General features: G+C 35.0%; 1 protein-coding gene across 3 annotated transcripts; it reads right to left on the bottom strand.

Annotated features, from left to right (window-relative positions):
• Positions 1–1,997: 1,997 nt before the first annotated feature.
• Positions 1,998–26,454, bottom strand: LOC141684333 (TATA-binding protein-associated factor BTAF1). Of its 3 annotated transcripts, XR_012560629.1 has the most exons (30): positions 26,257–26,413; positions 25,574–25,683; positions 24,868–24,962; positions 23,368–23,585; positions 23,074–23,128; positions 21,119–21,200; positions 20,018–20,355; positions 17,209–17,317; positions 16,517–17,120; positions 16,255–16,387; positions 16,048–16,116; positions 14,024–14,235; positions 13,163–13,394; positions 12,225–12,395; positions 11,312–11,737; positions 10,776–11,222; positions 10,480–10,599; positions 9,930–10,403; positions 7,765–8,303; positions 6,314–6,806; positions 6,156–6,224; positions 5,663–5,767; positions 5,355–5,579; positions 5,002–5,265; positions 4,865–4,914; positions 4,157–4,266; positions 3,957–4,039; positions 2,885–3,094; positions 2,273–2,774; positions 1,998–2,193 (listed from the first exon to the last, which is right to left on the bottom strand). XR_012560629.1 is itself a non-coding variant. In XM_074489251.1 (29 exons), exons 2-29 carry the CDS (start codon positions 25,620–25,622, stop codon positions 2,604–2,606), a joined length of 6,153 nt encoding a protein of 2,050 aa, XP_074345352.1. In that variant the 5' UTR covers positions 25,623–25,683; positions 26,336–26,454; the 3' UTR covers positions 1,998–2,603. The 3 variants fall into 3 exon arrangements, 2 of the variants coding, with proteins under 2 accessions (XP_074345352.1, XP_074345351.1); XM_074489251.1 differs by having other exon boundaries at positions 1,998–2,774; positions 26,336–26,454; XM_074489250.1 differs by having other exon boundaries at positions 1,998–2,774.

Genomic DNA, 26,454 nt, shown 5'->3' with positions numbered 1-26,454 from the left:
TACGGAATCACAGAAAAGAAATTGCGGTGGTTCTTCTCTTCGATTGCTTATCTTTTTTCATCATCGGAAGTTTTTATCAAGGCAGAGCAGGGTAAAGAAATTTTGTTATCGATTTTTTGTGTCGTAAGCAATTTAGGTTTACGAGTTTGGAGTCTCTGTGTGATGTGTTTTCGATTTGGGATATTATGCGCGAAAGAGTATAGGGTGGTGTTCATAGTCGGGGCATACATTCGGAGGGAGTATGATACATTTATTGAATACAGAAATTTTGAACAATATCCGAGTAATGTTAAATGCATATGGATTTAGGTATGCTATGTGAATAAGATCATTGAATTAGATTTGTCTTAATCTCTTTTTACATTATGTCATCAAATTTTATATTTTTAGTTAAAAATTTTTTATACTTTTTTATATATTGTACACATACAAGTCGGGGGGTCTTTCGGGAAACAGCATTTTCATTCTTCTGAATGAATGAGGGGAAGACTGCGTATATCTTACCCTCCCCAGCCTGCGAAAGCGGAATATACTTAGTAGATATGATTGGGTTTACCACATTTGTCCTTGTAATATTACTAGGCAACCTTAAGGAAATTTAACTCCATTATTTTCAATGAAATATTCTACTACAAACTGTTTCAACATGCCAATTTTAAAATGCAGGTTATTCCGACAAAAAAATGCAGGTTATTTGACAAATCTGAATGTTACACTTCTGAATCATTGAAATTTCATAATGATTAATAATTTGAATTCCGAATAAATAATACTGTTTTGTTAAAAAACAAAAACAAAATCATGACGTACGGATCGTATGTATGTTTTTTACTTGTTCGGGCAGGGAAGGAAATATAAAAATTCCAAGAATCACGTTTTACAGACGTATACCATTTCTTAACGTTTCAACAGTTAAGTTTTATTTTAACGATTAAGACATTTATTAATCATCAAGACCAAAAAACAAATGCACAACCAATCTTAAGCGCTCAGATAGGTGTATTAAGAAGGATTAAGAAGGATTATGAGATAAACAAATGACCCCTAAATCACCAATGGTATGATATGGGCATTTCTACAACTAAACTTTCCCGACGGGATAATAATTTACAAGATTGGCCAGATAGTGGGACTCAACTTCTTTCAGCAAGCTTCTCTATTATAAATTCTATGGAAAGGATCGTTCCATACCTGGTGGATATACTCTGACACACCTTCGATATAAAACCAGTTCCCTTGCAATGCAAATGAATACAAAGGAAAGCTAGCTAACAATGGATAAAATGTCATTATAAAATACCTGCCAAGATTTTATCAACATATCAGAGGGTCAAAACCTCATGTATATTCTGATGCAACTAAGGATTACAAGAGAGGCTCCAAGATAATACTAATCCCTTTCAATCATGCGCACTATGCTACAATTACTCAAGACAATGTATGATACACATCCACCCAATATACATGAGCATAGTATGAGACCATAACCATCAGGGAAGAAGTCTGGCTTCGCACTAGCACTCTTTTCTGTTGGAACAGGCCTCACGCTCAATGCAGCTGATGGAAGAAAACAATACATCAGTTAAATTCCTTTTACCCATATTCAGGTCACAAACGCTTACAACCAAGATAGTTCCCTTCTACATTTGCTCACACCTAATTAACAAAATAAAACATATCATTTAGAAGCCATTTCAGACAATCATCAAGCAGAAGGCACCTGCTGAATAACGCATGCACACACCTGAAATGTACCTGCAACAGGTCATCAAACGGTCTGGCATCTTATAAACTAGTGAAAAGTAATACAAATTGGGGGTGTGAGTGACTGGTACAGCATTAGCGTAGAAATAACTTAAAAATATTTACCAAAATATGATAAGAACCTTACAGATGGATCTAGCTTCAATCGTTAGTGCATCTTTATAAATCTCCAAAAAAAAAAAGTTTACAGAGAGGGATTTACTATGGAGCATTAAAAGCAAATAAAAAATGAAAAAATATATTGGTCAGTAAATGGATCGCTGGGCCTCCAACTGGGAACACAACATGCTTAATCAGAAGCTTCAGCTTAGCATACTTCACAGCAATCAGTTAACGCGTCTGTAATGGGACCATGATAATGCCGTCACTAGGGATTCTAGAAGCAGTCCCAAAATGCTTATAAGCTTCACCGCCATGTTAGTGATATTGCTGTCATGTTTCAACCAAAAGTTTCATAAAATTGTAAATAGAAACATAATTTGCTCAATTCTCTCTGGGTTAGATTAACCTTTCATTTCAGGAGGGAAAAAAATAATGTATTTACAATCTGAATACATTTTTGCTTTTTCCTGATTTTAGCCTAGCTTTACTCTAACCAGACTCACTCCCAACTCGAGACTAACCAAAACTGAATCTTCATGGCCTCCACAACTAAAATGGACATAAAGAGAATGACGAGTGAGGGCAAAGGGAAGACAAAAACTAAACTAAAAACATCAAACATCAGCAACCAACTCAAAAAACCTGCACCAGGTGGTGAAGAACTAGGAGTCAGCCACTACTGTCTTTTTTTTGCAAGATACTTATCTAAGATCAACTCCTGTACATACAACTTGTGTTCAGCCATTCAGCCTGGCTAAGAAGTGGCTGAGGTTGTACTCTTCTGTATACTGTGATTGATCCCAAAGCTCCTCTAGTCCACCAAGGATTGCTTTCAAACCCTTCCCAGTACCAGGTAATTTAGACTCGTTATCAATATTCATATCAGATGTCTTCGACATAGTAGCTCCCTAAATTCAAGGAAAAGTAAAAATTATTAACAATTATTAGAAAATGAGGTTTCAGTTCATTAATGTATGCTTGCATTTTTAGGATCAAACTAAAATAATAAAAGAATCACCTTTTTGCTTTCGGCTGATGTGAATAGATCAAGTAACTGATCTGTATTCATTGTTTTAAGACTAGCATTGTCTGCGTTAATGATAGCATTTGCAACTGACAACTTAAACTTTTGCAGGCTCATTACTTTCTCTTCCAAGGTTCCTCGCATGATGAGACGGTGAACATTAACAACCTTACGCTGGCCCAATCTGTGTGCTCTGTCCATTGCCTGAAAATTTGAGAAAAATTAGTACATGCATACAAAATAGATTAAAGAAAAACAGAAGGCTTTGACCATTGGATCAAATTAAAATGCCCAAGTGATATGTCTTTCCAACCCAAAAACTACGCATCCGAGGATAAAAAGGGCCATACTTTAAACCAATAAAGCAAGTCAACTAGGAACGATTCAACAGTAAAACCTAGTTTAACTTTACCAGATTAACAGTAGTCACTATTTTTTGGAACTCCTAATTAAAATTAGTAACTCTTTGACCATAAGATCTCAACTACACACTAGGTTGACTGGAACAAAGTAGTATGAACTATGAACTGAACAGAAAGCTATCTTAAATAATCAAAAGGGAAGGGGATGTCCTTCTCTTTTTCCTTCTATCCTACATTTCTTCTATTTCGTCCAACAAGTGATATAAGATTAATGGGAAAAACTGGTTTTAAGAAGTCGCAGTAAACTTTCCAGAACAGTTACATATACTCCCTCCGTCCCAATTTATCTGTCCTGTTTTGACTTTTTGTGGTCAAATTGACTCAACTTTGACCGTAAATTAAACATCAATCTTTCATTATTTTGAAAAATCGAAGAATATGTATTAAAGTAGATTACGTGTACTTTCTAATGATATAATTTTTATATTTTTTTTCTATTATATACTTGTGAAATTTTCAGTCAAAATTGGGTCAATTTGACCGCAAAAAGTCAAACAAGACAGATAAATTGGGACGGAGGGAGTACAAAATTCACAGCAGGGGGTTATTGCTAAAAAAATGCAACATTTGCCACTGTCATTTTAACTAAAGATAAAAATATTACATTTCCTTAATGAGAACAAACAACAAGAAATCATATATACCTGATGATCTCTCATTGGGTTCCAGTCATGCTCCATAAAAACAAGGGTGTCTGCTGAAGTCAGGTTAAGACCGAGCCCACCAACTGTGAAAGGTAAATAACATCAACTAAAACTGCACTAGCTCTGTGTTTTTATCTTTTGCTAATTAAACTGCATTAGCTATGTTACAGAACCCTTTGCATTAAAATGATGGACTATACCATGTGTAGTAAGCAGCAAGGCGTCAATAGTAGGGTCTGAGTTAAAAGCTTTCACTATATCAAAACGCTTTTCTGGTTCGACTGAGCCATCCAGGCGCAAGTATGTAACTCTGCTTCAATCCAACCAAAACACAATTACACAACTAATAACTAATAGTGTTAATGCATGATACTTGGCTTTTCAAATTTAATCAATTGAGAGACAATCGAGCGATAAAGTATTGAGCTATGGAGAAAACACATCAGCAATATTCTTCATGCAAAATAATTGTTTTATGATGGTAAATATTTACGACTTTCTGTGGAGTACCATATTCTTGATGATAACAAAACAGGAAATCAGGAAAATTAAAAAAATTAAGTCGAAAAGAGAAAATTTGAAGGTCTCCCAAAAAAACGTAATAGATAGGAAAGAGTCCACTATATAATGTATTGTATATACTGCCATGTGCTTTTTAAAGATATGTGTTGAATAATACATGTCATTAAAGGAACACCTTGAGGTTAGAGATGAGCTAGCTACTTAAAATGGTTATAGATATGTGCGATAGGTACTTTCTGGACATACTATAGATACAACTTACAACTACATCAACTATAATTAGCTGACTCTATCAAGTTTTTATGTAATACAATTAAATAAAATCCATTTACTGCACAGCATAACACATTGACATACAAACCACTTGGAAGTATTAGAGAACTCACGTCTTCATATGGGCATGAAACAGGTCCTTTTCTATAATGTCCAGAAAGGCCTGCACATTATCAGCAATACATAAAAAGTTGGGAAATTGCACACTAATTGTGTGATTCAGTGGCAGGAACTTGTAAACATAATTTACCTTGTGCTGAGCAAATATCAAAACTCTGTGTTGTCCAACATTCAGAGAGCCTTCAGAATTTGATGCTTCCAGACCAATCCCGCACTCTTCCAATATTTGCTGAAGGGCCACTAATTTTGGAGAGTGATGCAGCTTATGAAGTTCTGAAGCAATATCAGCACCTGCAGGGAAGTGATCTGGCAGAAGCTTAATGAGAGAATCTGGAGTCTTTTCACCAACAACAAGCAACGGATGACTACAAAGTTTTAACAGGAACTGAAGTGCCTGAAAGAGATGAAGCATAAAAAGGAAATGAAGAGCATATCAAGATAAAAAGGGATACAAAAGTCTGAAGTACACATTCCAAAATTTACCTGGAAAACATGGGAAGATGCTTTTGATGCAGAAATATCTTCTCCTTGGTCTACCTCATTCACCTTAACCATACTTGTAATGTCTTCCCTGACTTGTGAACCAGAAAATTGTTCATATAGTTTTAACTGGACATTGCTCAGGTCACAATACCGGTCTTGAATGATTTTTTCGGGTAAATCAGACAGGACTTCAGCTTTTGTTCGGCGCAGGAGGAAGGGCATAACCTATAATAGACAGAAGCTTAATGATTAAACAAAATGATGCAGTTTTATGCCAAACCAAGTCTTTTAATACAAAGAGTACTAACCTGCTTGTGCAATGCTTCCATTGCAAGTGCCCCTGCTTCAGCATCCTTGGCTGAGCATTTAGAATCTCTGGCTGCCAGCAAGGGTTTTCCATAAGTGGCTTGGAACTGTGAGAATGACATCAAATAACATGTACTTGAGCACATACCACTATAGCAAGAATTATATCATTTTTTACATATACTAAAAAGATTTACAATGTTATAAGATAAAGTAACATTTTGAAAAACCGGGTTTAGATAGGTAATCATATTAGAGGGGTTCTATTGTACTAATGTCCTGATTCAGACAAATTTTTAAATTAATTTAAAGGGTTTATTACTTTAGAGGGATTCTACTGTACCAAGTAGTTTCAATATAACATCAGATACCAAGCTAACCAGTTTGTAGTTCCACTACGAGTTAAAAAAAGCAACAGTTATATTATTTACCAGTCATCCATAAATATCTTAAAAATAATACAGCCCCAACTACTGGAAACAGATTAGAACATACTTGTCTATCGGTACCAAGAAACCCCGGCATTAGAAAGTCAAAAAGGGACCACAGATCCAAGACATTGTTCTGAAATCCAAGAGTCGGATAAATCATCAGATAAATAGTCAGCTAAATCGCCAGATAAATAGTACTGATTGCTTGCACTAGTAACTAACCTGAATTGGAGTTCCGCTGAGAATGAGGCGATGCTGGGCCTTTATTTGTTTTACAGCACAAGTGATTTTAGACTTTGGGTTTTTGATAATATGTCCCTCGTCTAATATACAATAGTTCCATAAAACCTGTTTAAGATTATCAATATCTTTCCGAACCACATCGTATGATGTTACAATGACATTGTACTTGTCAAATTGAGAACTAAGTGAAACTCGTTCTTGAGCTGAGCCAACATATTGGAGTGTAGTTATTACAGAGGCATCAATGAACTTCTCTATCTCGAAAACCCAATGTCCGACAAGGGTTGATGGACATATAATTAATGAAGAAGATGGATGCCCACTATCACCACCACCACGGTGTTCTGCTATGTCCGACGCTACAATGGCAGATGCTTGAAGAGTTTTACCAAGACCCATGTCATCACATAAGATACCATGAAGGTTAAAACGCTTCAAAAATGCTAACCAATTTATACCTTCCTGCTGGTACCTATGAATAACAAAGAAAAATCAGCCCAAAATGGAGATATCAACAATCAGAGCAATAAACATAAGAATAAAAGATAAAAATGGAAAAACAATGAATCTGGGTCATCTGACACGTCCCGAACTCCCACTATTTGTAGGTTAATCCAACCATTGTATGCAGATACCCAAATAAGTGGAGAAGTGAAAACGACAGAAAAAGATGGGTAACAGTAAAGAAGATGACAGTCAGGAGTCAATAGTATATTAAGAAAATGTTGAAGATAATAGAGATGGAGTAGAGGAATACTAATGCAGGAGGGATTTAAAAAAAGATGGAACAAATTAAAAAACAGAACAAGAATTACGATGAACTTAGGTGATTCAACAACAGAAGAATCACTACCCCAAGGATTTCCCCACCACTAAAGAGAGAAAAGCTATAATCACAACCCAAGAGAAGACTTAATCAATAATTAAATATTATTTCTATAATCAAGTCCGCAAAAACAAGGATACGACGACTCAAAATAAAACCCTAACAGACTCAGTCACAAAGAATGGGGCTTATTATTAGAGACCTTTATAACTAGAACCTACGTATCATTATTTTCTAAATAATAAACATACATGGATTACAAAATAGATTTAGTAAATTTCTTTCATTATTACTTCCTTTCCTCATCAACAACGACTGAAATCGCTTAAAAGGAGTAAAGCAAAGTTAATCTTGAAGATAACAAGGTTCGCTAATTGCTAGGAATAACCACCATGTTCCAATGTTGTACCAAATGCACACAAGTACCCAGAGGCTTTTCTGGTAATTTAGACACAAAACAATAACAATACTAGGTGAATCGACGTGACTGAAATTTTTATGATAGACTGAACCCAAAAAATGCAGGCAGAGCATATATCCACTTGCAAAGATATGAAAATAAGCAAGCTACACTACAAAACATGTGTCGCCAATAGAAAGGTACCTCCTTAAGGTCACTTTTAACTCGGTGGCAAGCTTGTAATCCTCTATATGTGAGTTGTCAACAAGTTGCTCCAAAAAATTTGCGTCTTCTGTGTTTTTGGATAAGCCTTCACTTAGACCTTTAGGCGGGTCGAGTCCTCTAGCTAATGGAAGAAGAGGTACAAGTGCAGCAAAACTGTGAGTGACACTCTGCCTCACAGTGTGATCACAATCGCTCATACACCTAAGGAGAGGAACAACTAACAGAGAAGCATAAGGGACCAGCTCCACTCCCAGTCCAGGAACAAGCAGAGTAACAAGCATCCCAGCTCCTTGTCTTGCATGCACTGATGTCATGTCCCCCAACATAGTAATAACATTTTCAATTATGACACTCATCACATTCACTGTCATTGATTTGGCCATTGATGTAATGCACCTTGAAGCAGCTAGTCTAACAGAGACATGGGGATGTCGAACAGATCTGAATATTCCTGGGAGAAGCATGAGTAGCTTCGGTCTTATACTCTCATCCAGAAAGGGAGAAATTGAGCATACCATCTGCCAGTCAAAAGTGATTTGAAGGTAAAACAGTGAAAGAAAAAATGTGCATGTCAGAAAATATAATGAAGTAAATATTGATGTATTTAGCAAACTCAGATTGGAAATTCAATTTTGAGGTGTTTTCGAAGAGAACAATTCCTTCATTGAATTTTCAGCCTAACAACTACAAACTGGTAAAGACTTCGATATGTTATGCATATAACAATATACATATGACATGGTCAGGTCACATCACAAAAGGAACCGATTCTGGTATTTAATGTGAATGTCTGGATATTTAATGTCTGTGGCCAGATTGGCAAGTTACAATATGCTTTCTGCAAAGAAACTACAATATGCACTTCCTACGGCTGGAGTACAGAGAAAACATATTCAAGGCACTTAATTAAGAAATTACAAATACTGAATATTAGATATCAAAATTTTCCAAATGGCAAGGAGGAAACCGGAAGTTAGATATAAAAATTAAAATAATAATAAAAATTAAAGATCCTCACAAAGTCAACAACCAAAGACATATAATATAGCACAAAAAGGAGATCAATATGACTTTAGAAACAGGAAAATGTTGAACGCCGATGACGTTTCATCACTTTCATTTTATTCTTTTTTGACTTTGAAAAACCGGGATCTTCAGGCAAACAACTTCTCTGATCCTACTCCTAGAAGTAGAGGTAATGTCAGCAACAGCGTACATCTAACCCTCTCAGATCCTAATATAAAAGCAAGACATACATTTAATGTTTGGATTCGTGTATTTAGATACAAAGAGAGAAAGCACATATTCAACATCAATGCGAGTAGAAGGAGGATCTCTAAAACATGAAGCTAGATTACTTACATGTACTACTGGTAACAAAACACAACTAATGCATTGAGCCAATACTACTCACTTTCTCTTACTATTAAGGTAAGGTCCACATACATGATACATCTGATCCTGACTCTGACCGGACATTACTTTCATGTGAGCCATTTGAGTATGTTTGGTTTTTTAAGTATCAAGAGAAAAGCACATACTCAAGAACAATTAATGAGGTGGATCTCCAACACTCAAAAGTAGGTTTCTCACAAAACTTACTGTACTACATGAAACAAAACACATCGACTCGTGTATCAATTCAATGTCGCTATTAACATTCAACTGGAGGCGTCTATATCGAGTTGCTGAGGTCAAATCTATACAAAAGCATATAGTGAGAGAGAGGAGAGAGAGAGAGGAGAGAGAGAGAGAGAGGGGAAGAGAGAGAGAGACAGAGAGAGAGAGAGAGGAGAGAGAGAGAGAGAGGGAAAGAGAATGAGAGAGAAAGAGAGGGAGAGGGAGAGGGGGGGAGAGAGAGAGAGAGAGAGGGGAGAGAGAGAGAGAGAGAGGAGAGAGGAGTGGGAGAGGGAAAGAGAATGAGAGAGAGAGGGGGGGAGGGCGAGAGAGAGAGAGAGAGAGATCTGATGTGCGCAGTTTTGGTTGAGATCGAAATTGAAGTCAGGAAAACATAATAATTAGGACTTGTAAAGAAATTTCAATTTTTTGCTAAACAAATTCTACAAGAACTGCAAATTTGCAATTAAGATTTGTGTTCAAGCAGAAACATACAAGACGGTGTAAAGAAAATACAACTCATTTACCTGGATATTATTTATCAACAACTGAGGATCATTCACAGAATCAATAGATTGAGCAATATGCTCATCTGCTGCAGTTAAACCCTCAAGACTACCTGGCTTAAGGATTTCTGTAAGGCAGTCCCACAGTTTTGGAAGCTTATCAAACAATGTGGAACCAAACTTATTGCACAAATGCTTCAGTGCAAGTTCAGAACCTCGCCTACTTATAAATCCCTCTGATTTCAGTCGATCTTCACTAGAAGCCACCATCTGGGTCTTTGACTTATGTTTCGTGCTACTAGTTACAATGAAATCCTGACTTTCAAGAATATCCTGAGAACTCAAGAGTCCAGCTTGAGGAGTTTCACGTGGATCCGTGCAGGTCAGATTACATATATTCTTAATTAACTTGTCATTGGGACTAGGCTTGCGTTCAGTACAATAATAAATAAGTTCACCAAGGGCCTCAGCTGCCTTATCCTGCAGTATTTCCTCCTTCAAAGGCACATAAGATTAGATTATGTCAGATGGATGTTACCTTTCAGAATAATGATAGTACACCACAAAGTACCTGTTCTCTTTTCACCGACGCCATCAAGGGTAAAATAATTGGATTTAGTTTTGCAGGAAGATCAGACATATGAACAACTGCGGCAGCAACCAAAGCACATACAGTAACATGCAAATTACCCTGCAAATTTTCAATAGAAGGTTGAGGACATGTGAAATAAGAGGGTATAGCCGTTTACAGTCCAAAAAAAGTTCAGTGACCGCATATCACAAAGTGTAAAAATATTAAACATATAGTTATACATTTAAATGTGGGAAACTATGCCATTAGGACATAACTAATATTTATAGACATACCTGAACACATTTTAAATAACCTGAGGTAGTTAAAAGTCTTTGTTTCAGCGACTCCCAGTCATCAGAAGTATGCCTCCCTACAGAGTCTTCCGCGGAAGCATCATTGCCGCTTACTGGTGGAACACTTGATCCAAAATTAATTGCATCATCTGGAGTCAAGCTCTGCAGATTGAATTTTATAGATGACAAGAAATCTTTATGCATGCCGCTTGATTCGACACAAGCGAACAATTGATTTGCCTCGTTACGCATCTTTGCATATGTTCTTGAAAGTTCAGCATAAGGAAGAAGTGAATCTTTTGTGGGGAACGCAGGGTCAGTGCACGCTAACAGATTTAACAACCAATTCTTAAGATTAACAAATAAGTCAGATTTAGCGCCTTTGACATCAGAAAGGCATCTGCTTTTAATGTCTTTGAACCAAGATATTACAACCATTGCAGCTACCTGATAAAAGTAAGATTAATGAAAAGTAATCATAAAGGAAGCAAAGAGAACTAAGTGAATACTATGTACTGCAAAAGTAAAATCTTTACCTGACGTTGAACTCCAGACGTAGATGTAACTGTCTTCCATAGCGGATCAACTATATATTCAGCAGAAATCTCAAATAACTTGGATGCCAAAATACCCAAAGCAGTTGCTGTAACTACTCGAGTATGTGTGACTGAGATTTCCATGTCCGCACCAACAATTATCTTAACAGAGCTGACAGAAGTATCTCCACTCTTCTCCTGAGGAACAAGACCTTCTGCAGAACTCAGGGCGGTATTTTTCGAGGCATCAAATTCATGATATACAGCTCTCATCTTTGCTGCTGCTTTGAAATGACTTTTACGAGGAATAGCTACAGGCCAAAACATTTTCTTAGCATCTAGTGGTGAACCATATGGAGTGGCTGCAAGCTCTATCCAAGAAGATATGTACATCTTAGCAGCAGCATCCAGGTCTTCCACTGGGCACTAATAGCATTAATGAAAAAAGAGTCACAAAAGACATATAAATGGAAGTTGAACAGAAGTAGCATGGAAAATCTTAGTATGTAAAATGCAACATTGCTAACTAGCTTGAGCAGTAGATGGTGTTTATCTATTTATCCCAAAGCACATTCCAATCTTCTAGTTCCTAATAGCTATCTTTCCAAGGTTAATACTCACATAATCCCTCTTAAAGGAGAATTATGACGATAAGGAGAAAAAAGGAAGAATGAATTCCACAATAAAGAATAGAGAAAAATGCCCCTAAGTACGTACTTAGGGGGCTTACCTAAGTACGTAGTGTATTTTTAATGGCAGAATTGTAATTTTTTAAATTATTTATGTAATTACAATAATACCCTCGTGCATTCACAATAAAAAATGCTTTGCACTCACCTAAGTTACGTGAGTACGTACTTAGGTGCATCAATCTTTAAAGAATAACCATTATATATCTGGTGAAATAAAGAACCTGAAGAAGCAGCCTCCAAACCCTCTCTGAACACTCTAAAATTTCATCACTGGATTCAAGCAGCAAATTCTGGAAAACGATCCTGAGAGTATCCCCCAATATATATGATGGCCAGAAAGAAGAAGTTGACATTGATACACTCTTTCTGTACCCAGCTTCAAGCAGTCGCTCCTGCACATGTAACAGTTGTTTAAACAAAAGTAATAAAAGCACATAGAGTAGGCGAATATCTACATGACATAAGGAAGAAAAACTGTATGCAGGTAAATGTTCAAATCAGAATGTGCAAGTATTGTGTCCAATATGTGCATATAAATAGCATGTAAAACCTATAAACATGACCCTATTTGGATGCATGAGAAGATACATACAAAATACTGAACAAAAGAATTTGTTTGAACTTTAACAATAAAATTTATATATATATATAGGGTAGCACTCCGTGGAGTACCCTCTTATATAGAGAATCGTGGAGAACCATTATTTAAAAAATATAATATATATATATATATTTCTTTTATTTTTTATCATATATAATTATAAATTTTAATTATCAAGTAAAAAATTGAAATTACATAATTTTTTATTCAAAAAATCATTGAAATTATTAAAAAAGTTTAAATTTGTTCTATAGCAGAATCACAGTAGAATCACATTTATTAAAAATTATTCCACTGTAGAATCAAATTTAAAATCAAGTAATTTTATCAAATTTTAATTGTTAAATTTTTTATTATATTTATTATTCTAGATTAGCATCGAATTTTATATTTTTTAAAATAAAATTTTACAGTTTGCGATGAGATTCTATAATAAAAACAGTGGTTCTCCACGGTTCTCCATATAAGATGGTTCTCCACGGAGTAAAGGCCTATATATATATATATATATATATAGATGTAAAAACACTTACAATGACCACATTAAAAGACGCTTACCAATGTGCGAATAGCAGAATACCGAACTGATGTAATGCTATGCCTCATAAATGGCCATAGTCTTGGGGCCAATACTGATAACGTAAATGGATTTTCTTTGGAGTTCATCCCTTCTCCAGTTTCATCTGCACAAAATGCTTCATTAAGATCAAATCCTGGGTCTTTTTTTGCAACCAAGGCTCCAAACATCATCTGTTCCTGAGAATATATTTCTGCCAGAAGATTCATTACACTGCAACCAGAATAAGAACGGTCATCATTTTATTTTTTATGACAGGTGTAACAAATGATGGAGAAGTAATTTCATCCAATTTGCTTGTTAAAATATATGCAAGTGGATGAGACGGATGAGTTAGAAAGGTTCAGGATGGTCTTATATACAATGAGTACATTTCCTACCGAGGAAAATCCATCAGGCACCGTAAAACTTAAAATAGCATCTAGGGGCAATCCATGTCCACAGAAGACGCAATATTAGACATTTCATTCCGAAAGTATAGATCAAAAATTCTGTAAAGTTTAAAATGTTATATGCCATATGTTATAGAACAGCATCTCTGTAACTAACAGTTCCAGTTCTACAGCAAGGAAAGTTAATTTTAACTTAAAAAAGGACTAGCCACATATAATTAGTTGTCTATATAAAAACAGGAGTAAAAAGGTATGTCAGTATCAAATCACCAATGTACATGACTTGGTGTTACACATCACGCATACAAGTACACAACATGAGTTCAATGTTGAACTTGTTTAGCAGCCACTACTATATTCTTTGGTAATCTGTCAATCTCATTGACCACGGGGTAATAATCTCAGACTCGAAACCAAAGATACTAAAAACAGACAAAGTTGTCTTGGTACCTGCTAGTGGATGGACTTAAATCATCTAGGTCAAGCAAGATATCCCATAGTAGCATAACTATAGAATATAAAGTTTGACCCTTTAAAGAGATAATAGCAGCTGCAGTGGGTATTAAGGCATCTGCAGCAACTGCTCTTACATCATCATCAGGATCTTCCAGCCCGGCCTTACATGCAGGAAGAACATAATTGAGCAAATCATGGAGCATCTCCTAGCATCAACAGAAAAATCATTTAAAGATTGCATTAGAATACAAACCCTATAACATATAGTATACGAACTTAAAACATATAGGCCTGTACATCTTGTGGCTAGTCAATGTTGTAAGCAGGACAAATAATGTACTGAAACAAAAGCAATAATATGATGACAAAGTTCTAAAAGTGTATATATATAGACCAATTCATCTAAATCACAATTGAAATTAGCAAAATGTGGGTAAACAGACCATATTTATATTCCAGTTTTAAATGATGGTTCTTTTCCCATCTCAAACATATATATTACATCTCGACCTTCATCAACATCTTGGAATTACATAATACAAATCTAGAATCCCAGAACACATATCCCAATTCCTTAAGGAATACTTCAGACTAACATTCTAAATTTTCGATTCAGAATCTCAAAATGACATTAACACATATATACCAGATTTCTAAATTTTTGATTCAGAATCTTTAACAAGGTTGTCAGATGATTCACTTTACGTTCTCTATATAATGATACTGATATTAAATCCATGATTTAGTTGGCCAGCCATTTGTACACAAATCAGTCAGATTACGTTTTTCACATGAATTTCTGAAGGTTAAATTAAGAAATTGCATTCTGTTCCCTACTTCATAAGGATACTTTATGGATGTAGCATCCGAACTCCAGGTAAGAGTGAAACATAAACCCTAACAAATAAAATAAGATGCTTGTCATGACAAATTACTTTCATTTGAAACAATCTTCACATGAATGACTAAGCTAAATTAACAGACTTAATTTATAAGCCGAAATCAATTTAGACAATGAAAACTGACACAAGTCACAGAAACTATTGTATTATCTGAAAACCTGACCATAGAAAATTTATAATTCAGTTTCCAGGTAACAAAATATTTTATTCCTTACAAGAAAAAAACCCTTTTATTGCCAACAAAGTGTTGGTGCAGTGGCCGAGCTAGTGTCCCCCTTGCGGGAGGTCACGGGTTCAACTCCCGGTGTGTGCGTGTGTGATTCATTATCAAAAAAAACCTTTAATTATAACCACAATTCAAAGATCACAAATGTAACAGTCTTTGGGAGAGGGGGTGGATTTTATTCTCCTGTTTGATGTGTAATACTGCCAACTACTGCAAAACATATCCCTCAATCATATGACTAAGTCCGTGTTGTTTTCAAACTAGAGCAGTTTAGAGGACAGTTAAAAGAACTAACCTGCAAGAGGAGATATTTATTTAACTTCAATCTTTAAAACTATATCGAATACACTCACCCACACGTCTCAACAAAATTTAAACACTCGCCTCCCTCAAAGGAGACAAAGGTGAAATATACCACCCTTGTGAAATATATCATATGACCAAGTCCGTGTTGTTTTCAAACTAGAGCAATTTAGAGGACAGTTAAAAGAACTAACCTGCAAGAGCAGATATTTATTTAACTTTGATCTTCAAAACTATATCAAATACACTCACCCACACGTCTTCAACAGAATTTAAACACTCGCCTCTCTCAAAGGAGACAAGGGTTAAATATACCACATGTTAATTTTTTATTAATATTTTATACAAGTCGCTAGCGAAATACTCAAGAAAACCTAAGCCAGGCATAGATCTGAAAATATTTAGGATTTTATGTTTTTACTCTCAAACACATTTCGGCCTACCCCAGAAAACAAAATTTTAGCCCTGTCCACTGAAGACGCTTTATCCCATTTTTCAAAATAAAAAACAAGTTACTGCAGGCTAAACCTCAATGTAGTATTTCATATTTAAGACATTTAAAGAATGTACAAGAAAAAAATATTTACCTGTCGCACAGCAACCAAATATTTGATACCCAAAAGACTTCCATGTCGAATTTCCCACTCTGGTCTACACTGAAAGAAGAGAAAACCTAATTACAACAAATAACAATTAAATTATTGATACCATAATTAAAAGAGTGCAATAATTTTGGAACCTCGAGTTTTAAACATACTACAGGATAGCATAAAAAAATTTAACATTACATTTACCTGCATTTGCAACAATATATTCAAAGTCTCTAGAACTAATTTGGGATGCATGTACTTGAACACGGCACCTAAAGCTTGTGCACAAGTTTCCCGAACTGGAGCAACAACCTGATCAGAGACATAGTCCCCAAAACTGCATAAAAAAACAAATATATAAATAATATTAATTTAGAGAACAAAAATCTTAGAGCATTTAAAAGGATCGTCAAATAAAGCATAAGACTAATTCTGCTGACTAGAACAATTAACACCAATTTCATACCGATCAAGTGACAGTACACACAAAAAACGAACAGCACAATCTTGAAGAAATTCAGAATGTTTGAGCCATGAATGCCTAGCCAGTTTAACCAGCTTCGTCAGCTCACAATTTTCAGGTATAACATCTAGCAAGTCAGGCTTTCCCATGTAGACATTATCTCCTGAAAAGCTCTTTTCTTTTACCCCATCAACAGCTTCAGTCAAACACCCACCACTTTCAATGTAAGGTTCATACTCCACCTTAACAGAAGTAGCACTAAGCTCACCATTAGCCTTCTGCAGACCCAAATTCATACCACTAGCTTCAACTTTTATACTGCCATCAGAACCATTAATGCTGCTAGAAATCATCACATCTAACAGTTGGGATGATGAGTCTTCCAGTTTTAGTCTCTTCGGAGTTGAAGCAAACTCATCTGCTGCAACTTGCATGTTTAGATCAATCTCTTTCTCTCTCTTCAATGTACTTTTGGTATCATTATCTTTTGATTCAGAGATCAATGCACCATCACCACCGAGATCAGGCATCAAGATCCCCACGGAAGCACCCTGATGGGTTAAAATTTCTCTCAAAGCCATGACACTACCATGTCGAACCTCCCAGACTGAAATACAGAGACAAAAACAAGGTATTACTTCGGTGATGCCCATAAAAGGGTTCTACAACCCAACTGTAAGTGAAATATAACATACCAGGATCAAACATGTCAAGAATGAGCTGTTCAACAAAGCTATGGAAGGGCCAGACCTCATCTCCATCATCCTCAATGCCTTCTTCATCGGTAATAGAATCTGAGAGTACCTATATTGACAAATTTAATTTGCATCACCAATATAGCAAAAAATAATAAATCCAAATGTTAATAATAATGGGAAATAGGCAACAAAACTTACAACAGGATACCTCTAAACACCAGTGTTCTAAAAAAATGGCCGATTAACCGATTAATCGGAGTTCGGACGGGTCCCGCATCGATTAATCAGAAATCGGGTCAAAGTGTGGTTTTTCAAAAAGTCGGTCCAAAGTCGGGCGACGGGTCAAAAATCGGCCGAATCGGTCAATGTTAAAAAAATCTTGAAGCAATGATATTTTTTAGAAAAATTAAAATTCAAAAAAATAAAATCATATATTGATTTATTGATTTTGTGTTTGATGACTCAGATCACGAGGGTTACTGAACTATATCATGAGGGTTACTGATCTATATGTTGGTAGATCAGGAATTTTATTCTATATAGTAGTGGTAGTGGGTACTAATTTCTAACTAATAAGTAATAAGTAATGATTATCATGCATGTAACACTTAAATATCACATATGAACTAGTGATTTGTGGGTTTTTTTTAAAAAAAACTTGCCACTTACATACCGATATTGGAGTAACCGTATGTCGTATTTTTTTTTAAAATCTTATGGCAGCTTGATGAAGTTTAAATAGAATTATATACTATTATTTATTAAATTAAGTTGCTTCCTATTAATGCTCCGATTAATACTGAAAGGTTACTCTGCCGACTAATGGCAATTTCAGTGTTCTAGAACACTGCTAAATACTAATAAAACTTACACCTAGGATGGAAGTTGCTTCAATACAGGTTATTTTCATTCATTAAAGATGCTTCAATATAATTCTAATTTCTTAAATATTTCATATTGTTATGAACCTCTTTCTTTTACTAAAAACCAACAAAGGGAATATAGGAAAAGAAACTACAGTTCTATTAGAAGCTAGACAGAGTTGTCACATTTAATTGTACCATAACATTTAACAAACATTTAAACAGACAAAACCTTTAACATGACAGAAGGAACAAATGACTCAAAGACATAAATTCATAATCTGTTATAAAGAACTCATCTAAAGGAGATACCTAAAGGGAAGAACAATCATGCAATTACAACTAGAGGAAATATGTTACTGAGCATGTTAATTCTCAAGGTTCTCCAGGATCGATTATTGTTGGCGTTAACTGAAGCCACAACGCCTGGGCACCCATAGAAGGACTATTGGAACCAAGACCCATGCCCAAGTTTGAGTTTTGAACCAAATTTCTTTCTCTAAAAATACACTTATAATTTTGAATCCCAAGAAAGCATTTAACTAATAACATGCTGAGTCTGCTTGTGGAATAAGACACTATTAAATCACATACATCTTGTCATGTTTGATTGTCTTTTATGTCCCATTCGTTTTAGGGTGATTATTTGTAGTATTTATTGTAATTAACAATAATGGCAATCATGTACCCTCAGTATCATTCCATCAAAGATACCTCTCCATAAGAGAGGCTAAAGAAAAGACCTAATTAGCCAAAAATTTCTGAAAAAATAAGACATTATCCACTGTCATATAGCAGATGTACGCAACTCCTATAGAAATGATATGAATACCAACGGCAGCCTCACACTTATGACTTAACCCTACCAGTATAATTTTATTCCTTTCAAACACCAACCTAACAGTGAGCAACCAAGTTCGCCATATCTCCCTCCATATACAACTTCAGCAATCACACGATAACAGAACTCTGCATGGCCTCAAACTTTATTTATGACCACATCTATCATTTCTCACAAGAAGGTTTGTCTCTGGGCATCTAGGTGGCTTTTCCTTTACTAATCCACTATAAGACAGGAGGGCATTAATGGGTTACCTACTAGCCATGTCGCACTTTATAGGTAAATGGCATTATGAAATTAGGAGAAGCTACTGCATTTTTTTCATCATAAAGCACTGGGTGATTGAAATGAAACGTCACGAATGCTATTTTAAAGGCAGAGGCAGGTCCTCACTTGTACCAATGTCTTTCTACTTTCCCTTGATTTAATTTACCCTTCTGGGATGTCCAAATTCATGAGGGGTATATTTATCTGCAATAAATAGCTTTTGTTCATTTTGTACTGTCCATTGAGTTGTTTGTATATGTCAATCCTTTACTTTGGTACTTCTGACATAACAAACGTAATTCTTAGAAAAGACATGTATTTGTTTATCAGATACAATTATCATATACAAAAGTAACTAGAACTCAAGATGCAAGTAGCCTGATATAACAAAATATCAGGATGAATGCTGTTAAAGATGACATATAATCCAACTAAAAACTCTTGACACCTCATGGATTTAGGAGAGTTGCTGACATCACATTGAATTAGAATGAAGGTTTCAAAACCTCGATAGGCCCAGTACTCAATTTTATTAAAAAATATTTAATTAAAACATTAAGATTAAAAAATTTCCCCAGAGATGGGTTCCTTGGTAATCCACTATCCAAGACCAGAAAAAGAAGGCTTTCGAGGCAAGGGAAGTGTTGAAGATGATATATTATCCAATTAAGTCTCCATCCTAACGCGTGAAGGTATCAGGGTAACTGGTGTTTTAACAAATGGAAACAACTAGCACGAAAACATATAACAAGTACTTGGAAGAATCATTTCCCCGGCTTTAATTAAAAGTACATACATAAATCACATAAAATAAACCCAGGCATTATTGATGTACCTTATTCTGGGTTGAAAAGTCTGGACGGAATCCCTTGGGTGAGGCCACTTCTTGAATGTGATGTTCCTCTAAGTCAGCCTCGTTTGCCCAAACTTTGGTTTGGTCTTTCATATTAATTTTTGCTTTGCGTTTCAGCAGATTCAGTTCTCTAGCGCTTGGCCTTCTAGATCTGAAACTTGGAACCATACTTGTAACTAATTGCTTGACATTATGCATAGATCTTGACCTATAATATTGTGACGCTATGTCATTTGCAGGAGAGTGTGATTTCTGCACAATAAGATCTTCATCTCTAATCATATCGTTGACATCCAAGAACTGCTCGCACACATCCAAACCTAGATATAAATTAGGACTTGTCAGTACACTGGATCTAATGAAATAGAACAAGCATATTATTAACCAATATTTAGTATCAGCAAAACAAGGGTGAATAAGGGCATAGAATGAGTGCCAATACAAAACGCATGCAACATTCCAACAACCCATAAATCAGTCATTTAACTCCGTCAAGTGTCAGCATAGCAACAATTGTCCATATCATAATAGACTGTTATATTGTAACTCGGATCCGAAAAATCACCAAATTCAAAACATTTGTAAACATATCGTTAAAAATTGATTTCCACTTCAGTTGACGCAATCAATTAAGTCTAAAGATTATAATAGTAACTTTTTTTACAAGCAGCCTTTGAGTTAGACTTAGCGCAGAAGCCTGTTTACATTTTTATACAAACTATTTGGTAGAACCCAAAAGGTAATAAATTCTTGATAGCAGAAAGGGTTCAATTATTCAAATTAAATTTGTAAGCTCTAACGCAAAGAAACAAACTTCAAGGTTCATAATGCACAAAACTCAAATTTGACAAGTTGTAAATGTTTTCAATCCTATAGAAAGAGAGTATGCATTATAAACATAAAAGAATATGGAGTTTTAACTTTTCTATTAAATTTAGCATCTATAGAGACACTAACTGGGGGGGTTAAAAAATTTACAACCCATAGTGATTATTTACATATTTAACCATGTTTTGACAAATGTGGGAGAGCATATTTAAATGATATAAATAATCAAATAAAATGATTCGGTAACAAACTCACCCAATCGCCTCTTAAGATTCTGTTTTTGCCTAGCTAATCTCTCCCTTGGGTTCTTCGTGTTTTCACTCGCAATGTCATACTCCTAACATATAATCAAACGAGCCGTAAGAATCCAAAATCCTGCAGATTTATAGGCAGATTGGGAAAAAAACATATGCATGCAGGATATTATCTGCATTGAGATAGTCAACATTTAAAGGACTTATATTTCTAAGTAATCGTAGTTGTTAGAAAAGAGTAAATAGGGTCCATCACAATAAAGCAAGCTCAGTCAAATCTAGTTGAATGATCTCTCTATAACAAACTGTAATTGTACCCTTCCATCATGTGACCGACTATCAGAAAAGGTACTCTTATATGAGAACCAACACAAAACCTCTTTGTAACTACTTATTATCTCTCTCTCAAAAATGTTGCTTATACTCTCTTTCTATGTGCTTTCTTCACTACTAACTTCTCATTCTATAACCTCTAAAACTCTAGTTCATGCCACCATGTTTGTGTGTGTTTATAATTAAACTATCAACTGATTCCTCAAAAAACAAAGAGAAAAAGCTAGAGAAGAAACCTTTCTGAATAAAAAAATCTCACATTGCTCTGAACATAACTGAAGTTGCATTAATTTCAATTACAATATATTATAATGTGACATCGAATCAAATCTCCAAGTTTTATCCAAGTCCTTCACCAGTTACAATGACACCCTTTAAAGACACCCCACTCTCCAATACACCTTCCTCATATCCAAATAAAAATGATTGCACCAAAAGGCTTTGATTTTTATACTATTCACACACCTAATATCAAAGGCGCATCCAAATGTTAAAGAGTACAATCACAATATAACTTGCCACTCTAGCAATTTCCCAACTGAACATGGCTACAAACATGACCTCTACATACATTCTCAATGGTTATTCAAATATCTAGTCCAGGGATCAACTGCTATTTTTAACCGGCTGAAACTTGCTTCAAATATATATAGTGAAAACCCTCAATCAGGGGCCTCGTGCTGTTATAAGCCTCTATATGACGTGCTAGAGAAAATGATCAACTATCCTTGTGCAACAGATTTTTGCCTCTCCATATAACAGTTAACCGCCACACCGAAATGCTCCCCTATTGTATCATAAAATGCCACATCTATTTTCCAATCATTTTTAAATTCATATCCAACCAATTCTTTAGTTTTCTATACCACAAACAGCGAACCTCCGGGACTAACATCTTAACATGCATCCCAAGGATGAATTACAGAAAAAATTACTCATATTCAACGTATTTTATTGAATTTCTTATTAGAACATTAATGTTACTATTCACTATTTAAGCATAATAACCGAGACAAAAAGAGCAAATGAAAATATTCTTGTGTACTATAAATTTATCATAAAGATATAAGATAATGATTGCTCTCACTCTGTATACGTGTTGTAATCACTACAAGTTAACTCAAATTATAGTATACTAATGCATGTGCTGTTTAGTTGAGCTTAGCTGCCTACTTGCATTGTGGTTCTCCCTTTTTTCACCCTATTTTCTTCCACCATCAAACTTCTGCATCAGTTTAATATTGTAATTACCCTTGAGCAGCAACATTGCAAGAAAAATATTTGATCAGCAAGAGGTAATTTTTTCATAGTTTTCATTTCTTCAAACATAAGTATTGAACCTATTGTTCATTGAAATATAGCATAATCAAGGCAATCACAATAGTCACCTAATACAGCCCCTACCTTGTCCATCATTGCTAGGGTAAAAGTCTCTGATATCTAGTTTTCACATCTCTGTGTGGGTGTCTATATTAAATCCTAGGTTATGTCACTGCACGCAATCCCACAAACGAGAAACTATAGTTCTTTGTAACTTCCCTTTCGGTCTATGCACAAGGAAATAATAAAGTGCAAAAACAAATATATTGCATGCAAGAAGAAAATGGTAAACTAATTTAGTACCTGCCCACCAGATGCTAACAGAGCCCCAAACTCCAACACCTTGTTAAGGTCATAGCTGTCACAGGAAAAGTACATTATTGGTGTCAGTGATCTGAAAAGAACTACAAAAGCAAATCCTTACCCTTATTCACTGACGCAATGATGCTTAGTTTTCTATGAAATCTAAGATAAATATGTTCTCTATAAAGTAGGGGACAAAGAACAGTATGCCGGCATACTAAGTTAAGAGGGACGAAAAAAGGCTTAAAAGTTAAATTGACTTCACAAAACTACATTTTACTGCAAGTGAATGACCTTCTTAATGAAGCACCAGCTACGAAATTAGAATGATTGCTAGGCCATGCAACAACTTCGTCTGCAGAACCAGAAATCTCTTCCTCTGACATCTTTTTCTCTACACATTTCCGTAGATCATCCAAAGATGCATGCTTGACACTCTCAGCAATAGCTCCGATCGCGTGAGCAGCAGCAACTCTGGTATCCCAGTTTTTACTATGGAGGTATTGAGAAACCTAGAGCAATATAAAACAGTATCAAAATCCAAAACATTAGAGAAAAAAAAATATTCTACAACCACATGAAATATATTTAGCTACTTTTGTCTATTGTGCTAATCTTACTGTGTATTACATAGAATCTAAATAATAATTATAACAAAATGTATGTTACAACCGAGTTCATACAACCTACAAACTGGATTCAAAGAATTGGATTGTCAATATATATTAGATACTATATTGTGTATAATGAGAAATGACAACAAATGACCGACCACATATGTTGCCAATGATAGTCACACAATCCTTTATTTAATTATTGTAGAAATAAACACTTTCAAACAAAATGGCATAGATTATAAAAACAATTCCCAAAAACTTGACCCCATTAGGCAGAATTTAGAGGTCAGATTACTCCAGACAGTTAGCTAAATAGTTGGCTTTCTAGTAATGTATCTTGATGAACTTAATCACTAGGTGTAACTAAAAAAATTATCACCAAATAATAAGAGACAGGTTCTGCACTGATGTTATTTTTCAAGAGTACTTCAACGGTCAAACCTATGTTAGCCAGACTAGGTTGCAAGTAAACAACAGACTGAACATAGACATGGATCCAAGTGTCTGACAATGGACATAAAATTAAAGAGTCAGGGTAACAGACCTTAACCAGCTTTAGTGAAGTCAAAACCAAAATATAGCCACCTCAGTACTCTTTCTTTAAAATTTTAAACACCTTGGGGGAACTAAAAAGACACAGCTCCAGGCTTCACACATGTATTAGTATTACAAGGTCCGGACCAATTTGGATATCAAATAATTTTTGATAAGCAAGCAATTGTAGTATTAATAATAGAGAGAATACGTATGTGTGTGTGTGTCTGTATATTAACTGGGTCCACTTTGGAGCAAGCCAATCTAAACAGACCCCAACCAGCAGGGCATATTTCAGTTTCTAGAAAGGTACCATAGTAAATAACATCAAGAACCACTAAAATAACCAGCAACTACAGAAAATCAGCTCCACGGCATCTAAACTCTTACAGAATCATTCAATGCTACAAAGATAAATAAAAAAAGAAATTGAAGGCTGACAAGTTACTGAGAAACTTTTAATTTTGAAACAACAAAAAATTAATAATTTTTCACAATAGAAACCAAGATGCATTGCTACCTGCAAATGTGTTCATCTTTTAGCATCCAATTTGAAGATTCATTTGTAATTTGGATTCCTTTTTTAATAATGTTTGGAATCAATTATATTTATAGAAGCTGAAGACAATTTTTTAATATATACCTTACTTAACAGGGAGTTTAAATCCTGTGGATATGATTTAGCAATATCCCCTATCTGCCGAGCAGCTGTAAACCTTGTTGCTTGTGTAGAGCCAGCTTACATTTGGTCAAGGGAATAAACAAGGGAAGGCATACGGACCCCTGCCGGGATTTCTGCATGTCTTTTTCAGTTTCCATTTAATTAAGTTCAGTACAGTATTATCACAAGTCAGAAATTATACATGCATCTCCTTGCCCACTAAAGTACTTTTCTACTTCAATTTTAAGCTTAAAATTAACTGGTTCTCTAAATTCAAATTTGATGCATGTTATCAGTAATAAATTGTTATATATTGCAAATCAACTACAGTGCACTAACAGCTTCAAATTTCATTTTAAAAATCACAACATGTGTCATTAATTAACCTTTGAAAAGTATTTAAAATGTCAACCTAATCACAAGGGTAACGATAGATAATCCGTAATAGATAGAGTTCTATATCATTGCATTTACCCCCTCACTACTCTATAAAACAAAAGCTGTACCCTAGTCCAGATAATTCAACATTTGAACACGCAATACAATGACATATATATTCATATAAGAGCCATAAACAAACTACTTACTAATAAAATAAACCACATAAAAAATAAAAACAATCTATGAATGACTCTTACTATTTCGAATTCAAAAAAGAGCATTAACTACAAAAGCCGAAAAAGGATACTGTCTAGTAAAGTAAGCAGCCGATGAAGCCGCGACGATTGCTGAGCCATTCCGCTAATCAAAATCCCGAGCAACCGCAATAACAAATCATAACTACCTCAAACCGAACAACTGCAATCCAAAAAAACAATAAATCACACATCTTTACAGCTTGTATATAAATTACACTCCACAAAATAAATTACAAATTATACATACAATATGAAAGACAAAAGCAATCACCTATAACCAGTACACAATTAAGTAACAAATTGAACTCTCGATAAATATCCGATATCGAAACACGAAAACAATTATCTCTAACCAAAACACAATTAACTAACAAATTTAAACAATCACCTCTAATCAGTAAACAATTAACTAACAAATTAACTCCGCCATACAATATCGAAACAGAAAACAATTATCTCTAACCATTACACAATTACTAATAAATTCAACTCGCAATACGATATCTGAGACACGAAAACAATCACCTATAACCAGTACACAATTAACTAACAAATTACACACGTGATACGATAATAAAACACGAAAACACCCACCGGACCCTAACAATTAACTAACTCCACACTCAAATCCACAAATTTTGAAACTTTAACACTAAATTTAATCGCAATTGAACAATTCAAGTGTGTGTAAATAAATGTGAGATACAAAATTGATGAGAGAAAGAGAGATTACTGAGCGAGAAAGAGAGAGGCGAGAGAGATGAAATTGATGAATGAATTACGAGATTATCTGAAAAAACTGAACGGCTTACACTGAGTAGAGATCGAAGGAGCCCTAGAATGTATGTATATATATACACACAACACAATTTTTTTTATTTTGTTGCATGAGTAATCTTCTCGTGCGTAGATGGACACTATTTCATTTTTT

The sequence above is a fragment of the Apium graveolens genome, chromosome 9, assembly GCF_009905375.1.
Source record: "Apium graveolens cultivar Ventura chromosome 9, ASM990537v1, whole genome shotgun sequence".
NCBI classification, from domain to species: Eukaryota; Viridiplantae; Streptophyta; class Magnoliopsida; order Apiales; family Apiaceae; genus Apium; species Apium graveolens.
This window is presented reverse-complemented; position numbering and strand designations above follow the sequence as displayed.